Raw genomic sequence first — 19341 nt, 5'->3', positions numbered from 1 at the left:
GAAACTTCCACCAATGGAAGGAAATGATTAGTTTGTGGAAGTAGTTAGACTAGCACTATAATACATACCTTCTGCTGTGAATTATTTCGAACACTCATACTGAATAAAATATACAAGGGAGAGCTGGGATGTGAAAAATCATGGCAGTTTGGCAGTATGAATTCTTCGCTAGTGAAATACTGTGGTTGAGAAAATGCAAAGCTCCTTTTTTAATTGTCAGCAAATTCATAAATTCATACGTGTTCATTTTCAGGGTATATGCAGTGTACAATTCAGTAAAGGGATCCTGTTCAGAACCAATTAGCTTCACCACTCACAGCTGTGCTCCAGAATGTCCTTTTCCACCCAAATCCTCACACAGGACCAAAAGTTCTCTAACCTTACAATGGAAGGTAAGTGACATAACGTGTATGAAACCTAGAAAAACAAAGTGAAATACAGTTACCTATAATCACGTAACCATTTTAAATTATTTAATGCTGTGATTCTGTTGATTTCCACTGGGGGAATTATGTGTTTTAAAATATTTCATTGCATTGTTTGAGATATCCTAAAATAATATTCAAAAATTACATATATTGGGGAAATGCATGTATTAGAGGTTTGGAAATAGGATTTGAAACCTTTTGCCAGATCTAAATCCAAACTTTCTTGACTAGTGATGGTATTTTGTTACCATATGATGTCTGTTTGATGATCTATAATTAGGGTTGGCAGAATTAAATTTTATTTATTTATTTATTTATTTATTTTTATTTTGATGGACATTATCAGTGTTTATTTTTAAGCATTTTTTATTTTTATTGATTTAACTGTTCACAGTTGAAGGAAAATTGGGGGGGAGGACTACCAGACAATAATTATTTTATGACAATACATGCTGAGATTCAAAAAGTTAAAACTATATAATTGTTAAATACAAATTGTCAACATCACGTCAAAATATACAAAGTAAATATCCTGAATGACTAATAAGTTCTCAAGCAGCGTTTTTCTTACTTTGCTGATCTGTATATTTTGATTATTATCCATGGAAATATTTTTGTCAGTTTGTGTGTGTAGAGTGAAATCGGCGTTTGCCAACATTTACCAATAAAAATCTAATCTTTCCAAGCCTACCCATAATTTTGCCAATTTCAGTTTACTTCCTGGTAGACAGGTGGCACTACAGAGCACTCTGTTGGCATTCTCAATGATTAAATAGAACGTGGCATCTGGACAGCCCTCAAATCCCGAGATCTGGTCCCTCCAGGTGAGGCATAATGGCCAGATAATATGACAGCTTGCATTGCTGCTGCCCATGCTGTAGGTTTGTTTTTTGGTTTTTTAAAGACATCATATTTGTGATCTCTTAATGTAGTACCTTTCACAAACACTAAAATGACTTACTTTTTAAAATGTACTTAATTACTTTCATCCTGTTACTATCCACTAAAATGTTTGCCAAGCTGTGCAAAACAAGATCTCTGGTTTCATTTTAAAACATAGCCATTTGGCTGGGGGAAGGACATGTTTTTGTAAACGTCTTTCCAAGATCTCATGTTTTGTTTGTTTGTTTTGTTTATAGGCACCCATTGACAACGGTTCAAAAATCACCAGCTACCTGCTAGAGTGGGATGAGGTGAGTGGTAACTAGTTACAGAAACATCAAAAAATGAAATTACTTATTAAATAACATTCTGATTTGATGGATGTGTTGTGTAAAGAAAAAGAATCAAACACTGGAGAAGCAAACCATAGGAAAATGAACTCCTGATGGCATTCAATAGAAAGGAAAGATGGGGAAGTTGATTTTCCATACATGTTCTTGTGTGTAGCATTTTGATTTTGCACCTTATACGTTCATTTATTTCCTGATCAGGTGTTTGGTGCAATTAGTTTATTAATTAATTTATTTATAATGCAGTAGTGTCTAGGAGCCCCAGTCACGGACCAGGACCCCACTCTGCTAGGGGTCAGACACACAACAAAAATACAATCCCTGCCCCAAAGAGCTTAGGATCTGATCCTGCAGTACTTTCTCATAGAAAATTCCTATTGACTTCAAATTAATAGTATCATTTATATAAAGAAAAGGAGTACTTGTGGCACCTTAGAGACTAACCAATTTCTTTGAGCATAAGCTTTCGTGGCTACAGCTCACTTCATCGGATGCATACTGTGGAAAATACAGAAGATGTTTGTTTTTATACACACAAATCATGAAAAAATGGGTGTTTATCACTACAAAAGGTTTTCTCTCCCCCCACCCCACTCTCCTGCTGCTAATAGCTTATTGTAAGGAGAGTGATCACTTTACATAAGCTATTAGCAGCAGGAGAGTGGGGTGGGGGGAGAGAAAACCTTTTGTAGTGATAAACACCCATTTTTTCATGATTTGTGTGTATAAAAACAAACATTCTCTGTATTTTCCACAGTATGCATCCGATGAAGTGAGCTGTAGCTCACGAAAGCTTATGCTCAAATAAATTGGTTAGTCTCTAAGGTGCCACAAGTCTTCCTTTTCTTTTTGCGCATATAGACTAACAAGGCTGTTACTCTGAAACCTGTTATCATTTATATAGTGGCCACACTGTTGGTTGCTTTACAGAGACTATAAAAAGAAGATGAGGTCTGTGTCCCAAAGAGCTTATATTTTAAGTAGACAATATATCCGTGGGGGGGCAGTGAAAAAAGCAGCTGATGGAGCAGAATTGTTGAGCATGCCTCTTGTTTTCTTCCATTATGCCAGTACTATTTTGGCACCACTTTTCCAAGGGGAGGTCTAGGGAATATAATCTTCATGGAATAAGCGTGTATTGAAAGGAGACTTTACAGATGTGAGGACAGAATCATAGTGGGATCACAGAGGGGCTTCCAGGCTTGGGGCCAGCATGAAATGAGGTGCCAAAAGCAGGAGTGGGAGGTCTGGAAGGAGTTGTTTAGTTATGCTGTGTGAAAAACATCTACCTGCCTTATATAAGGATATTATTTTGTGAGCAGTCTTCAATTGCTGGCTACTGACATATTCCCAGATTATTATACTACGTCTAACATCTGGAAACACACACTATACAAACATTCATTCTATGCAATATCACAGCAAGTGTGCCGTGAATGAAGAGAAACCCACTGAACTAAATAAATTAAACAATAGCTGCAGAATGGCTCACTGCCCACAGTGCACAATGGAAGGAAAGGTTAGCAACCATTAAAAATAAAATAAAATATAAAATAAAATGCAAGCTGGAGAAGAGTTCAGTGGGGGGAAAAAATCCTTCTATTGATTATTCTCATATATTACTTGTTCAGCATCAGACACACATTCATGCACCATAATCCAGGGAAGGCAGAGCAGAAAGTGAAAATGAGAATAAAGCAGAAAAAAAGTCAGGAGAACCAAAAAGATCTAGGCCAGGATAATCAGAGGCATAAGTCTTGCAAGACATCACACCTTCTGCAACCAGATCCAAATAGTGCCAACCTTTCTCATGCAGAACTCCTCTTCATTTCCATGGGAGACTATCACCAAACCAGGGTGAGGTGCCAAAATATGGGATATTTCTAAAACATGCAAAAAGAGAATGAAAGAGAGCAGAAACCGATAGCATACCATTAATAGAATGTGAATACCTGGTTAGGGTGTAAATTGCATCATGTGCCTTAGAGCCTGATCCAGAGCCCATAGAAGTCAATAAAAACATTCTTGCTGTTACAGAGATCTTAAATAATAACATAGAAAGGGTTTTGACAAAGAAGAAGAAGAATACTTTGCATTACATAGCATTTTTATCTTTTAAAAGGGTGTAATACTACTAATCTTCTGCAGAAGTGTAAGTTAAGGTACAGAGAGTCTCAAGTAACTTGCTCCAATCAACACAGTGTTTCAGCTGAGTCCTGGCTCCCAGACCTTTGGTCTAGTTTACTAGATTACATTTCTTCCCTAGTAATAACATTGAAGTTGGATCCATGAGTGGATCCTCAGCCAGTGAACATGAGAGAATAATGCACACCATAAATTAATTTGGCATGCCTCATAATGGTTTGACATGACTCTGAGTGGATTAAAATATAGAACTACTGGAAGTGGGGAGTAAACAAGATGGCTGTTGCAGTACCCTAGTTGTCAGAAAACTAATGCATAGATTGAAGTGTATTGACAGAAAAAATAATATTAGCAGACAGAAATGGACTGCTGAATTGATGTGTGACCTGAAAGTAGATTATGGTCCAGAGTACAGAACGTGATGTTTAAGAGGATAGTTGTCTCTGCAGGATCTTGTTTTTCCATCTGAAAGAAATGTATTCCGGAAGGCAAGATATTGACTCCTTCATTTGACATTTCAGCAGTTCTGATGTCTCTGTATACTTACGTACATATTTCACTACACAAGTTATGGCATCCAAGTACATAGCAGAGCGCACATTCAGTATTCTATACCCTCTCACATAGTTATGTCAAATGCATGTAAGAGAAAGCACAGACTTTCTGTTACAATGCTGTACTGTATCTCAGTGAAATCAAGACACAAATACATAGGGGAAGAGGAGAACATTTGCCAGGCAACAGGAAAGGCTTAGCCAGGTCTCAGCTAGAGCAACATTCATTAGCTACAGGACACAGAATAAAATATAAACACAGGAAAATCAGTGATGAGAAGGAAATTAAATTGTGTCTGTAAAGCAGAAGGAACGTTGCATGAACGGAGAATGAGAAATCTATCAAATAAATACAATTAGAAACCCACCCTGAGAATGGTAATCTGCCTTCAAAAAATTACACCCCTTCATAATGAGGGATGGTGTGAGAGTTCCCTGTGAAAAGCCCTCTGAACATGGGAAGTGCAATACAGAGTATCAGACCTACTCCTGGAAGAATAAAACCTCACGCTACAAAAACAAAATTGGCAATGTGAAAACCAGAGAGCAATAAAACTGATCAAGGGAAGGCACCGAGCCAAAAATCATGCAAACTGGCACATTCCCCCTGGAAAAAGAATGGGACTGCCACAGAACCACCTCTGAACAAAGCATGCAATCTGTTCACACTAGGGATGGGTTTTTTAGCAGCTTATTAACACTTCATAACAGCAACCAGTAACAGGTGCTATCACTCTGTGGTATGCTTCAAACCTTGGGGTGTGTCTAATGTTAAACTCTGTCTGAAACAATATCTTATTGTTTTACAAGCTGTCTTTGGTTAGATTGTGAGCATTTAAAATGCTTCCAGGAATGCAGATAGCACCATTTTCAAATTTAAAAATAAACTGCAGAAGGGATATGCCACTGGCCAGTCAAGGGACTAGGCAGTACCCTAAAATGCAGCAAGAGGACTGCACTTTAAATCCATTGATGGCCACGGTCACTGAAACTTCCAGGGTTGTGCTTATTTAAAGATTACAGCTGGTCATTAGCACTTCATCAGGACATAGCACACGAACAATGCATTCTGCAGGACTACAGAACTGCCCTTGTGTGGGGTGTACATACCACATTCCCAAGGCTCTCCAGAAGTGACTCAAGTAGTTATCCAAAGAACATTCTGTCAGATTTTCTTGTCTTCCAAAAAGAGCAGATCATTACATGTACTGTGTGTTATCATTTTATTTTCTCAGTAGGACAGAGAATAAATGTGGCAGTTACTATCCAGAAGGCCCAGTCATGCAGCCTAATGCTTCACATAAGTGGGTGATTTGGGACAGGATCCAGCTTGGATTCTGGACAGTTTTTATCTGTACCACGCACATGATGGTGGTACCTGAGAGCCTGTGTAAGAGGTATAGGGTTAATATTCTCTTCTAAAACTGTTTCTTCTCAAGGGGTACAGGTTTTATTAGACGAAGAGACTTGAATTGACCTAGCGGGGTGTGGGTTTTATTATCTGGTTTCCTGCATCTTCTTGTGGGGATTTCCAAAATCCTCACTAACCCTTTGGGATCACTAGTTTTAGATCACAGCACAAATAAATTGTCATTTGCTACTTTAACGGAATTGCAGATACTGCTTTCTTGCTAGAAAGGTGGTGAGACTTACTGAGTTATGCTCTCAGATAGTGAAGTCAAAGGGCATCCCATCCTATTCACATAGCAGGAGCGTTATTACTTTCCTCAATATTTCTATATGCCAGTTTTATCCTGGTTTCTTCTTCTTTTCCCTAAATGAGGGATTTGAAGGGTTTTCCTAAGATGCAGGGTCTGCTACAAATATGGCAAGAAGAAACTGAAGACTAAGAACATCAACACATTCCCCACTGCAATCCATACTAGGAATTGGGGCGGGGGGGTGGGGGTTGTTGTTGTTTTCCTATTTGGATTAGGCTGGCTTTAATGTTTGTTGGTTTGCTTGTTTGTTTAGTAGAATTTGAAAATGGTAAAGAATGACAAAGATTAGAGTGGCACCTTTCTTTTCTTTTTCATATGAGCTCCTAGACCTGTAAAGGTGTCAGAGTCTGACTAGTAAAAAATGGTTTTCCTAAAATAGCTGAAGGTTTAATAGTGCCTGGTCTTTAACAATAAAATCTGTGCATCTTACTAAGTACTGCTCCAACTTAATGCTTACTGCTATATACCCAATCCTGCTTAATAGAAAAACACCCCTTGCCTTTGAAAGGATCAGAACCGGGCCCTCTTTTCAACTCTTCTGGAATTCAGATGAGCACCCTGTGATATGAGGTCAGCAATAATAAGCATGGCAGTGAACGATCCATTCGTGAAAACTGCTCTTTGTGGCTCAGATTTTCCCTTATCCCCCTTTTGAACAGACACTGACTAAACCGGGGTGGGCAAACTACGGCCCACCAGCCGTTTTAATCCTGCTGTCGAGCTCCCGCTGGGGAGCAGGGTCTGGGGCTTGGCCTGGTCTGGCACGCCAGCCGGGGAACAGGGTTGGGGGTGCTCCACGTGGCTCCTGGAAGCAGCAGCATGACCCCTCTCTGGCTCCTACGTGTAGGGGCAGCCAGGGGGCTCTGGTCCGCAAGCTGACCTCCCCGCAGCTCCTATTGACCAGGAACCACGGCCAATGGGAGCTGCAGGGGAGGTGCCTGCCAATGGAGAAGCACGCACCAGAGCCACCTGGCCGTGCCTCCACATAGGAGCCAGAGGGGGGACATGCCACTGCTTCCTGGAGCTGCTTGAGGTAAACGCTGCACAGAGCCTGCACCCCTGAGCCTCCCCCCCAACCCCCTCCCCCGGAACTCCAACCCCCTACCCCAGCCCTGATCCCCCTCCCGCCCTCCAAACCCCTCGGTCCCAGCCCGGAGCACCCTCCTACACCCCAAACCCCTCATCCCCAGCCCCACCCCAGGGCCCTCAGCCCCAGCTGGAGCCCTCACCCAACCACCCCGCACCCAACCACCCCAGCCTGGAGTCCCCTCCCACACCCTGAACTCCTCATTTCTGGCCCCACCCCGGAGCCCGGACCCCCAGCCAAAGCCCTCATCCCCTCCCGCACCCCAACCCCAATTTCGTGAGCATTGATGGCCTGCCATACAATTTCCATACCCAGATGTGGCCCTCGGGCCAAAAAGTTTGCCCACCCCTGCACCAAACCTAAGGTAAATGATGACTGGGCTGAGATTAATAATAGAACATACAAAGGCATTCCTGCTTTTTTATTTTTTAAAAGGTCCTTTCCAATATAGAGGGACAAAAACTTTAATTTCCTTCTGGAATCCACTCAGCTGGTTGCAGTTACTCTCTATTATAATTAATTTGCAACTTCTACCAGACTGGTGGAGCTGTGTTGTTCCAGTTTCATGGAGCAGGCCTTGATTCTCACTGCAGCAGATATTTGCTATTGGAAAGATCAGGAGTGGAATTGGGCATCTTGGAATTTAGGACTGGAGAAAGAAGGAGTAGTGAACGGGTCACAGGGCATGTCTTTCCTCCCTCTGAAGCGATGTGTTTGAGGAAACGATGAGGTGTGTGGAAAGCAATTTATGAAACTTTATAAGATTAAAACTTGGAAGCTAAATATTTGAAGGATAAGAGGTGGGGTTCTGGGAGTATTGTAAGACTCCTGGACAGCAGCCTGTGCCAGCTTGTCCGTTGTTCTCCAAAATTATGCCAGCATTAAAGCTTTCATAAATCTCAAAAAAGGACTATTTCCAGGCTGTTAATCCCAGGATCATTAGAAATATCAGCCAGCCTCTCCAATTAGTGCCAATAGAATCTGAAATACTAGACAGTCTGAGTAATTGTAAATACCAATAAACGTGGACTAGGCCATCATCATGTGCAATACCAGCAAATTTATACATTAACAGATTTATGTTGTTATAAAGTTGAACATTGTCATCTACTGTATGCTGAGGGTTTTTGGGGGCGGGGAGGAAGGGGAGGTTGAGGAAGAGATTGCACAATTGCAAAGGTTTGACCAAACTTTATGAAAATTATAGTTGCATGATATAATATGCTGGAATTCTTTGGAGATGACCCTTTGCTCCTAATTCAGAAATTATCATTTATACTGCTGTGTCAGAACCACCCGTGACTGCTTCATTTTCAGCCAGGACTCCCCTTACTGTATGTCTTAATAAATCCACTCATCATTCGCTCACGCGAATCTACAAGAGGTTTTTTTAGTGAGGGGAGCAAAAGGCAGAATTTTCATTTAGGTCCTCATTTGTCTGCCAGATAAATAATCATTGTAAACCAATAATCGAAGAAAAATGATCAAATAAACTTGAGGTTCAAACAAAAAAGAAGAGGAACAAAAACCACTGCTGCAAATGCATCAAATGTAGTAGAATCAGGAAAGTTTTTAAAGGGTTGTACAATAAAATCATCATTAAAAGGATCTGAGTCTGCAGAAGTGTGTTTCTTAAAAAGAAGACCTTCTCTTAATAACCTGGCACTTACTAACTTGCACTTTGTTAATACAGGTTTCAGAGTAGCAGCCGTGTTAGTCTGTATCCGCAAAAAGAAAAGGAGTACTTGTGGCACCTTAGAGACTAACAAATTTATTTGAGCATAAGCTTTCGTGAGCTACAGCTCACTTCATCGGATGCATACAGTGGAAAATACAGTGGGGAGATTTTCTATACATAGAGAACATGAACATACATATTTTATATACACAGAGAACATGAATCAATGGGTGTTACCATACAGACTGTAACAAGAGTGATCAGGAAAGGTGAGCTATTTTGTTAGTCTCTAGGGTGACACAAGTACTCCTTTTCTTTTTGTTAATACAGTGGGTGTGGTGGATAGATTTTGCATAACCTAGATACTGAGACATGCTGCTCCTGAACTGCGAAGCGTCACCTACCATTCTTTCTCCAAGATGTTTTCTATCCAATAACTGTGTTTGTCAACTGATTTTAATATGTCATAAACTACTTCTAGCTATAAGTATCTTTTAAATAAGCATCAGTTTAGATAAGAGTCACAAATCCTGAATTCGAATTAATTTGCAAACTGGATACAATTAACTTAGGCTTGAATAAAGACTGGGAGTGGATGGGTCATTACACAAAGTAAGACTATTTGCCCTTGTTTATTTCTCCTCCTACTGTTCTTGTTCTTAATAGATTGTGCAGTAAACTGAGTTCTTGAGCAAATGGAGAATGGTACTGTATGACTAAAAGTAAGATAGGGCTGTTTGTCAATGTGTTGAACATCCCTCATGTGACTCTCAAGTTCTATGCATCACAGGAGGTCTGCATGATTGTTCTGAGCTTTTATACACATACTTTCTAGATGTGCTACACTCTCCTTGTTGCGTTCTCAGGAACTAGAAGTTCAGAGTTGTGACATAGGCCCTTTCATGTGCTTCTGTAGCCGTTACAAAACAGAGCCTGATTCTCCAGGGCACTGCACCGTGCATAATGCATATAGTGTGTATATGTGCCTGATGAGTGCAAAGTGCTACCTGATCAAAATAGAAGTGTTTGACTGCCACATGGAGCATGGAGTGGAGAACTGGGTCCACTATCATTGCTATGGAAATGCAATCACCTAAAGTATATGAAAGATGCTCCTGGAATCATCTTTCTCTGATTGTGCCCATTTGAGGTCTGCAAACATCTTTCTGGGAATAAATTGGTTGCTTTTAACGTAGTGTGCAAGGTTAATATGTGCAGCCATTTCATTTATTTCAGGTGACTACAGTATGTAAATGACCCTTGCAGGATCAATGTCAATTACACTAAGGTAGTTTGGTTCAATAGTTACAGAAGTGTTATCAGTTTGTAGAATCCTTGGACAGAACACTCTGATGCTAACAAAATTACAGGTCCCACTCCCTCCGGGGGAAGATCCTGGCCCTTCTTCCACAACTGCAGAGGCCTCTAGACATAGGGTATGTCTACACTGGCAAGTTTCTGCGCCACAAGTTATACCACTTTTATTAAAATGCTGGACTTAAACCGCTGTTGCTGCTTGTGACGCTGGAGAACATCCACATTGGCAAAGACAGCAGTGCATTGTGGTAGCTATCCCACAGTGCAGCTGGCTGCAGGGTGCTGTGGGAAGGGTTTGCAATGCCTCATGGGGCAGGCACAGCATCACATGATGCAGGTTTCCCAATCCCATTGTTCCATGGGTATCCTACCAAATTGCCAGCTGCTTTTCAACTGAAGTGGGCGGGGGGGGGGGGTAGTGTGTGTGTGTGTGTGTTTATTTATGGAGGTGGGGAGAGAGACAGTGTGTTTTGAAGGACTGAGAGTGTGTTCAGACAGTGGCAGGAAGCAACCAGTCCTGAGGCAGGGGGAGGGGGAAACCCGGACATCAGCCCCCCCCCCCGTCTCCCTCCCTGGGCTCTCTGCACAGCAATCTGTCACTCATTCACACAGGTTCCACAGCAGGAGCATTCCACATTAATGGTTTGCTTTGTGCCCCAGAGCAGATCAGCATAGCATGCAAGGGCCCTCAGAAACGGTGCTTTGAAAGGGGAGGGGCAGCCAAGTTCAAAACAATGAGCAGAGTGGTCACTATTATGGGACAGCTCCAGAGGCCAAATACAGCGCAGAAAGCAATCAAGTGTCTACACTGGCAATAGAGCGCTGAAGCCTCTGAGCAAATAGCCTTACGACTCTCATCGAGGTGGGTTTTTTTGCAGCGCTGCGCAGAAGCTTGCCAGTGTAGACAAGTCCATCATTCATTTGATGGAATTTCATTGTGTGGGGGAGGGAGGCACAATTTGGGGAACTCTTAAGTATGACTCACCAGTGTACCAGGGGCTTACGCTCCACCAATACACTGATGTGAGCACCCTGCATGGGCTACACTCCAATGAATGCATCCGGTGAAGTGAGCTGTAGCTCACGAAAGCTTATGCTCAAATAAATTTGTTAGTACTCCTTTTCTTTTTGAGGACACAGACTAACACAGCTGCTACTCTGAAATCTGACTCCAGTGATTGAATCTTGGGCTGGGGAAGGAATGGGGGGAAGGGCTAATGAAGCTGCAGTTAGAGACCGCAGCCATTCACACCTTCTAGTGCTTGGGCTTGCTGGGGGAGGATTTCATGAGAAGCCCCTGCACCAAACTCATCTATTCAGGCTTTGTGCCTGGGGAAGAAATTTCTTTTCTGGTCCTTTCCATCTCTTATGCTTTTTTCTCCATGTTGCAGTCTGAAGGAAAGAGTGAAATTCTCCCCTTTGCCGAGGGGCCAGCACAAGATTTATTCACCACTTAGGTGTCATTGAAACCCTCAAACTAGGATTTAGTGGTGCAACCTGCATGGCACTTGGAGGAAGGGGAACACAGGTTGTAGGAGGAAGAGTTTTGAGGAAGCACCAGGAGGTCAGTCTGTTTGCAGGTGGCTTACTTGCTTGGTGCCGTTGCAGCATCTCTGTAAATAGTTCTCTTCAGTAAAGAGCCAGTTTAATTTTAGAAACATGGAGGCCTCTCATGTTATTACCCAGCATTCAGTACATGAAACACTCAGGTCTTGTATTGGCCCTCCGCACAGTGTGAATTTTACCCAGATAGAAGACAAAGATAAAAAGGCCCAGAGAAGGGTGACAGAAATGACTAGCTGTATAATGGAATTTTCACATTAGAAGAAATTGCAGGGATTAGGATTACGTTTGCTCGTGGGTCAATTTTAGGGCAATAGCATGACTGTTCCTTCAATGGGAGAGGAGACTGTGCTGTGTTCTCATGTCCTGCTGCTTCAGAACCTTATTCTCAATGAATTTTACGTTAATATTTCATAGACTGAAGAGCTAAAAGTCCTCTCAAAGCCACTGCACTACAGACCAATCACATCACTTGAGGTTTAAGCAGTCTCTTTTTCAGATCCCCTTTAAATTCAGAACCTAAGTGATTTCCAAGGAGATTGTTACCAGATCTGCAAACAAAGTTGTTCACAATAGGAAAGTCCAGGATATCGAGGAAATATATTTGTGTAAAGCTGAGCTCAGTTCTTTCACTGAATGAAGTATTTAAAGAGTGGGATTGGATTGGGAATTATTCATTAAAAAGGGGATGGGGGAGGGAAAGGCTTCTGGAAACCATAGACTCAATCCTTAGTTGCACTGAGTTTACCCTTGATGCAGCTGAGGGAAGACGTGGGGGGAAAAGGGTCTCTTATGCCCCTTTGCTGTTCCTCCAAGCCTGGGTAGGTTGAGGCCTGAAATGACTCCCAGCATTACTTAGAGCAGCTTCAAAGGTGCTCTAAATTATACCTCCAGCAGCTAGGTACTGCAACAGCTGAGTATGTTATCTGCCTTGCGTCACCTCTCCCATCCCTAATAAACACCCTTCCTAGCCATGGCATGCCACTTATTCTTACATCAGCTTTGCACCACCCAAATATTCCTCTCTGGTGGGTGAAGACTTAGCTGCACCTTTAGGGTGGCAGTAAAGAGTGCTTTGTGCTGTGGAGCCAAAGGTCGGACCCTCTGTAGAATATTGCTTGTATGTTGCACCTTCTAGACCAGGGGTGGGCAACCTTTTGGCCTGAGGTGCACATCGGGGTTCTGAAACTATGGAGGGCTGGGTAGGGAAGGCTGTGCCCCCCCAAACAGCCTGGCCACTGCCCCCTATCCACCTCCTCCCACTTCCCGCCCCCGACTGCCCCCCTCCGAACCTCCCACCCATCCAACTCCCCCTGCTCCTTGTCCCCTGAGTGCCCCCTCCCAGGACCCCACCCCCATTCAATCCCCCCCCATCCCCTGACTGCTCCAACTCCTATCCACACCTCCGCCCCCTAACAGGCCTCCCAGGACTTCCACACCTATCCAACCCACCCTGTTCCCTGTCCCCTGACTGCCCCCTGCCCCCCAAACCTCTGCCCCATCCAACTACCCCCTGCCCTTTGTCCAAGCCCCTTGCTCCCTGTCCCCTTACCATGCTGCTCAGAGCAGCAGAACTGGCGGCTGCACTGCCTGGCCGGAGCCAGCCATGCAGCGGCACTGCCCAGCAGGAGCTCGCAGCCCTGCCACCCAGAGCGCTAGCTGCATGGCGAACTGAGGCTGCAGGGGACGGGGGACAACAGGGGAGGGGCCGGAGGCTAGCCTCCCCGGCCGGGAGCTCAAGGGCCAGGCAGGACAGGCCCACGGGCAGTAGTTTGCCCACCTCTGTTCTAGAACATGAGGAATGAGAGCCCCCTTGTGGGGAAAAAATTAGGATCTAGAATGGGGATTAAAATTGTAGTTGAGGTCAGAAGGTAGCATCTACAAGGACTGGTAGCTGCAGGCTCTGTGTAGTTCTTTGGCCAGGCTGAGAGGTGGCACCGACTTGTGGGAAAATCTCACCTCTAATTGGGTTTGTATTCATACTGATTTTGATTCATAAATAGGATAAATGGAAGAGTTACTGAAGTAGATGGATTCGCTATAAGTGATGCGACAGAACTGGAAGAGCTGTGTCACGAGAGTAAGACTGAAGCCCTGTGGGAATCTGATTATAGACTGAATACGACACACACTAGAAACTTATTTAAAATGAAGCTGCCATGGCTTAAATTGTTTAGACCTCTTTTATATTGCTGGTGCTAATTTGTGCAAAGGTGTTTAACCCTAATGTCAATAATTGGTCATTTAAGAAAGTAAGCAATAAAATGATCAATAAAATATGTCTGGATTTATTTCATTAGGTTTGTTTAGAGAAGAAACAATTATGGATCATTTTCTTTCTAGGGAAAAAGAAACAGTGGTTTCAGAGAATGTTACTTCGGGAGCCAAAAGCATTGCAAATTGACTAAACTTTGTCCAGCTGTGGGCTATACCTTCAGATTAGCAGCTCAGAATGACATAGGCACTAGGTAAGTTACTTCTTATCGATGTTATCTCTGCCATGGCAAAGGCATTCTAAATGACAGTATCTACTGAGAGGCTGCTAGTATTTTTCCCCTTTGAGCTCCCTATTAAATGGCTGAAGTTTTATTGCTCTACAAATAGTGCACTTAGAATAGATCCTCTGAGAACTTTCACTCACCTCACAGGGAACTGACTTGAAGTTTTCAGACTGATGAAATGGATCTAAGAGGATGGACCCCTTTGGAGGTGTTAAATGATGTTTTGTGGCCTGTTTCTAATACCAAAAGAACACACATCTGTTATGTATAATTCCCACTAGGGATCTTGGGGAACCAAAAAAAGCAACAAGCCCATGGAAGTTGAGTTACAGATTTTGGAAAATAATCCACTTTTGTTTAAAGTGATGTTCCTTTGTCTTCTTTCAGCACTACAGCAAAGTTTGTACTCACTTCCTCCTTTGGCAAGCCTTAGGTGGCTCAGCCAGCAGCAGAGTAAAACAAATGGAATAGCAGATAGGGGCAAGAGTGGGCTAACACTGCTCAAGGGGATTTTAGCAAGGTGGGTCCTGATTCTCCATTCCCTCGCACTGGAGTTAAGTTCAGGCCTGTGGAAATTGGTGGGAATCAGTGGGAGCTCTGGCTAATGGGTTTTGTAAGATCAGGGAGCTGCTAGAAACCAATGGACAGAAGAAGTTACAACAGCTAGAATGCCAGAGTATACACAATAGTTCTCCTGTGTGGGGATTTTAGCTGCCACATACAAACTCATTGGAGGAAGGGGGATATACACTGAAGAAGCTAAAATAATTTTTGAAGCTTACAAGATACTTATTTTAAAAATAATTAGTCCCTTTTCATTGTTTTGTGACTTGGAATGTTTAGCTGAGGAGGGAAATAAAAGAATGAAGGAAAAAATACAGATACCCAGAGAGATACGTATGTGTTTTTCTGAGGAAAATTCTGCCATTTTAAAAGTCCTGAAAATGCAGTTCCTAGCCATATATGGTTTAATAAAGCAGCTCTGTTAAGGTCTATGTCTTCTTCCTCTAGATATCGTTGGCCTTTATTTCTCAACAGTTTGCACATGGATTCCCTTATGCACATACCCCGAGAGATCATCTTTTCTCTGTGAAACACCCCCTCTCTTGTCAGCAGAGGTGTAATATAAATGAGAGGGGACTGCTGACAGAGCATTGTCCGTGAAGGGTGCTCAGTTTTGGAATGTGTCCTCCCCATCCCTGGTTTGCCAGAGCCTAGATTTGTTAATCTTCTAGACACGTTCCAAAACCCAATTTTTCTCACATTATTGAGGTGGGAGTGGGCCGAGGGTTGGGACGGTTATATTCATGGTCAGTCCTTTTATATTATAACTCTTTTAGTGGAGAAGCTCTAATGCCTTCATACTTTGGAGCAAGGGCTTGAAAATTAGCAGGGAGGGGGCGAGAGTCAGAGAATTGCCATTTGCTGTCCCCGTGAAAAGCCGCCGATAATTGTCTAGAAGTAGCTATGCGCATTTACTCAATGGAGGCTTGTTAGAGGCTAATTGCAAAATTATCCAAACATTCCATCTCCACTGAGCATGTTCTACTCCCCACAGAGCTCTGTTCCACCCTTGAGAGCCTATTGAGCATGCTCTATCCCAGGGCTAAGCAGGACTATTCCTACAGTTGCTCCTTAGCATGAGCCTGCTGTGGAACTGAGAGCAGATAGACGGTCTCTCCCATGCTCTAACTGATCCCCCTGCTGGAACCCAGGTAGCATGGAGGAAAAGAAAGCAGCCTGATTCAGGGATTATCTTCACATACAGGGCTACAGCAGTACAACTGTAGCGCTTTAATGAAGACACGCCTATGCCAACAGGAGAGCTTCTCCCATCGGTATAGTTAATCCCCCTCCCCAAGAGGTGATAGCTATGTTGATGGGAGAAGCTCTCCTGTCGATGTGGCACTGTGTACATGGGGGGGTTAGGTCAATATAACTGTGTCACTCGGGGGTGTGGATTTTTCACACCTCTGAGCAATGTAGTTGTACCGATATAGGTCTATAGTGTAGACCTGGGTGAGGAACAGAGGGGGTTGGAGAGGAACAGGCTAACAGGGGACAGACCCATGGAACAGAAGCTGGTAGGGACAAGAGCAGAAGGGGAGTGGGACAAGAGAAGAGGGAAACAGAAGCCGGAGGGACAGGAAAACAAGGGGACGATTTGTCAAGGATATATGAGGGGACAGGAGCAGAAGGGTCTGTATTTACCAGAATACACTTCCCTCCAGACCAGGAAGAGAACCCTCATTTCCTGAGTATTAACATTACTCTGTTCTCAGCAAATATCTCTGAAACCTACTCTTTCAGTATGTCTCTCATCCTCTTCTAATGGCTGGCCCACACAGAGGTTAACAGACTTCTACTGCTCACAGTTGCTCTTTTAGCTCAAGTGGCAGAGGTCTATTTTAAATCAAAAGGTTCAAACCCTGCTAAGGAACTGTGTCAATATGGGACCACATAAAGAAATTTCTGTTTTTTTTCCTGTTCGCAATTTTCTCAGTTTTTTAAAAAGCACACAAAAATAGAAAACCTTAAGATTGCAAAATCAAGCACACAAAAGTTAAGAAATGCTAGCATTAAGGTTGCCTGTGCATGTGCCTTATGGGACAGTCTGATCACACGTATTTTCCACACGATGCCTGACTTATTCATTGCAGAGGATGGACCATATCCTGGGGATGAATCAGGCTTGTGTAGTGAATGAGGCTTTTGTCTGCAGGATCCCTGCCTCATTTGTTGCAGAAATTGGAAGATGTGTAGCAAATTCAGCATGGGGATGCGAGAAGAGAACCCTGGTCTCATGATTAAGGCAGTTAAATGTTGTTCTGGAGAATTGGATTCTAGCTCTGCCTTTTGCCAGAGAGTTTCTATGTGATGCTAAGTCAGTCAGTCATTTAAACCAGAATTTTATAGGTGGCTAATAACTGTGCATTCCTGATTTTTCTGTGACCCTAGATTTGCAGAAGTGCTGAGCCCTCACAACTTCCACTGAAGTACATAGGAGCTGTGATTTGAACCCAAAATTAGTGGACACTTTTAGCTTTATTCACTCTTGTGCTTCAGTTCCCATTTTTAAAACAGGGTTAATAATACCTTCCTACCTCACAGGGGAGATAAATTAATTTATGTTTTTGAAGCAGTCTGATGGTGATGAGATCCATAAAAATATCTGTGAGGAAATTAATAATTTGCTGTTTAGTGCGGGGTTTGGATGGAGTGCAGTAAGTCATAGGGGCAACATACTGGACAATGAGGAGAAAACAAATATTGATTAACTGCTCACTCAGAGAGCACCATCCTTACTTTGTGCACTGAATGAGCCAGAGGTCCTGTAGAAATAAATGCATGCAAACATGTCATTAAAGATTATGTTGTTATGCATGTGGACAAGGGGTCTGAATTAAGGTTGCACAGGCATTCTTAATTCTGGCATTCCCTAACTTCTGAGTGCTTGACTTTGCAGTCTGAATGTCCTTTTACTGTAATATTTTTGTATGCGATTATATATCATTTATATGCCTATATATTCTAACAATATATTTCTATACCAATATATGCAAACAGTGCAGTTTGGAAAAAAAATTGTGATATCTTCTTTCTCTCCGTTCCTGTACAGTGGGTACAGCCAGGAAGTGGTGTGCTACACATCGGGTAATATTCCTCAGACCCCTTCTGCACCAAGATTGGTTCGAGCAGGTGTTACGTGGATCACATTGCAATGGAATAAGGCAGAAGGATGTACACCAGAAGAAGTGATTTCCTACACCCTGGAAATTCAGGAGGAAGATAATGTAAGTTCTGTGTTAGTATTATTATAAAGTGGATAGCATGGACCAAATTCTCTTCTCACGTGTACAGGTGCAACCCCACTGAAGAGACTATGCCCTGTATTATTGAGTACATTTCTGTTCTGATATTTACATAGTTACTGTACAAGATCTCACTGAAGTCTCCTCAACAGAAGGATGAGTTTAAAAAAAAATAAAAATAAAATACTAAATACAAAGCAAAGGCTAGCGTCTGAATTTAGGGGGTATTTCCTGGGGTGCATCACCAAAACAAAAACCTTCTCTTTTTCTTTCAACCTTTCTTTATCCAAATAAACTGTGTTCCTAGTTCCATTTGAAAAAACAGCTTTCTGTTACATTGGTGACTCACTAGAAACAGTTTATCATTGAGTAAGGGTGTGATCCTGCAAAGACCTGAGCCCTCCTGTGAAGTGCTGAGTGCCCTCAACTCCCATTGTAGTCAGATGGAGATGGGGGCACTCAACATCTTGTGTGCTCAACTTTTTGCAGGTGTACATACATGAGTTGTATGACTTACGCAGCTGTTCATGCCTGAGTCACACACGTCTGAAAGGATAACTAAGATGACAATGTTCTGCTTCGCATCAGAACACAGACCTCATAGACTTAGCAAAGTCAGGTACAAGTCTATAATGCAGAGTCATGCAGAATCCCACTTAGAAATCCACAAGGAAAAAGTCATAGGATTTGGAGTAATTCATCCTTAAAACAATTCAGTCTGCCACATTCTGCCTACGTCTATGTACGATACTTGCTTTCTGGAATAGACTGTCACTTGCATTTCTATTAAATATATTAAACTGTTAACCAAATTGCTTTCTTACATTGTTTTATAGCAAAATGACACATGATTCAGCTCAATTAGTTACTCTACCCTTTTAGAAAATAATTACCATGATAATGGTAGATTACAGAAAACAAGAGAAACTTTTGGACTCCATACTGACACGATGAATTGTAGTTGTGTAGTTGTGACAAATGTCATCTATGCATGCTGATGATAATATATAGAAACTTGGTTTGTTCTTGATTAAAATTTTAGGATAGCGTGTTTCACCCAAAGTACACTGGAGAAGAGCTAACCTGTACTGTGAAAAATCTCAGAAGAAGCACACAATACAAATTTAGGGTAAGTTTGTTTCTTTCCTTTTTCTGTTGCAGGGCATTTTGAAACTATCTGCACAATGAGAACCCCTTAACACTGAAAAACTGAGCTATCAAACACAAATCCTTCCTCTGATTAAAACCTGATAGGTGTGGAAAAAGTGTTTCCTTCCTTGACAGGCCTCTTTTCCAATAATGA

The 19341-nt window shown here is 42.4% G+C and overlaps 1 protein-coding gene across 3 annotated transcripts in view; it reads left to right on the top strand.

Moving 5' to 3' along the window:
• Positions 1-19341, top strand: part of FNDC3B (fibronectin type III domain containing 3B) — a 358046-nt gene that overhangs the window by 247619 nt on the left and 91086 nt on the right. For all 3 annotated transcript variants that reach the window (XM_073359377.1, XM_073359376.1, XM_073359375.1), the window contains 5 exons: positions 254-392; positions 1568-1621; positions 14069-14193; positions 17846-18020; positions 19081-19167. In XM_073359377.1, coding sequence (XP_073215478.1) covers positions 254-392; positions 1568-1621; positions 14069-14193; positions 17846-18020; positions 19081-19167 — 580 coding nt within the window. The remainder of the gene's footprint in view (positions 1-253; positions 393-1567; positions 1622-14068; positions 14194-17845; positions 18021-19080; positions 19168-19341) is intronic.

The sequence above is a fragment of the Lepidochelys kempii genome, chromosome 9 (genome assembly GCF_965140265.1).
Source record: "Lepidochelys kempii isolate rLepKem1 chromosome 9, rLepKem1.hap2, whole genome shotgun sequence".
NCBI classification, from domain to species: Eukaryota; Metazoa; Chordata; order Testudines; family Cheloniidae; genus Lepidochelys; species Lepidochelys kempii.
This window is presented reverse-complemented; position numbering and strand designations above follow the sequence as displayed.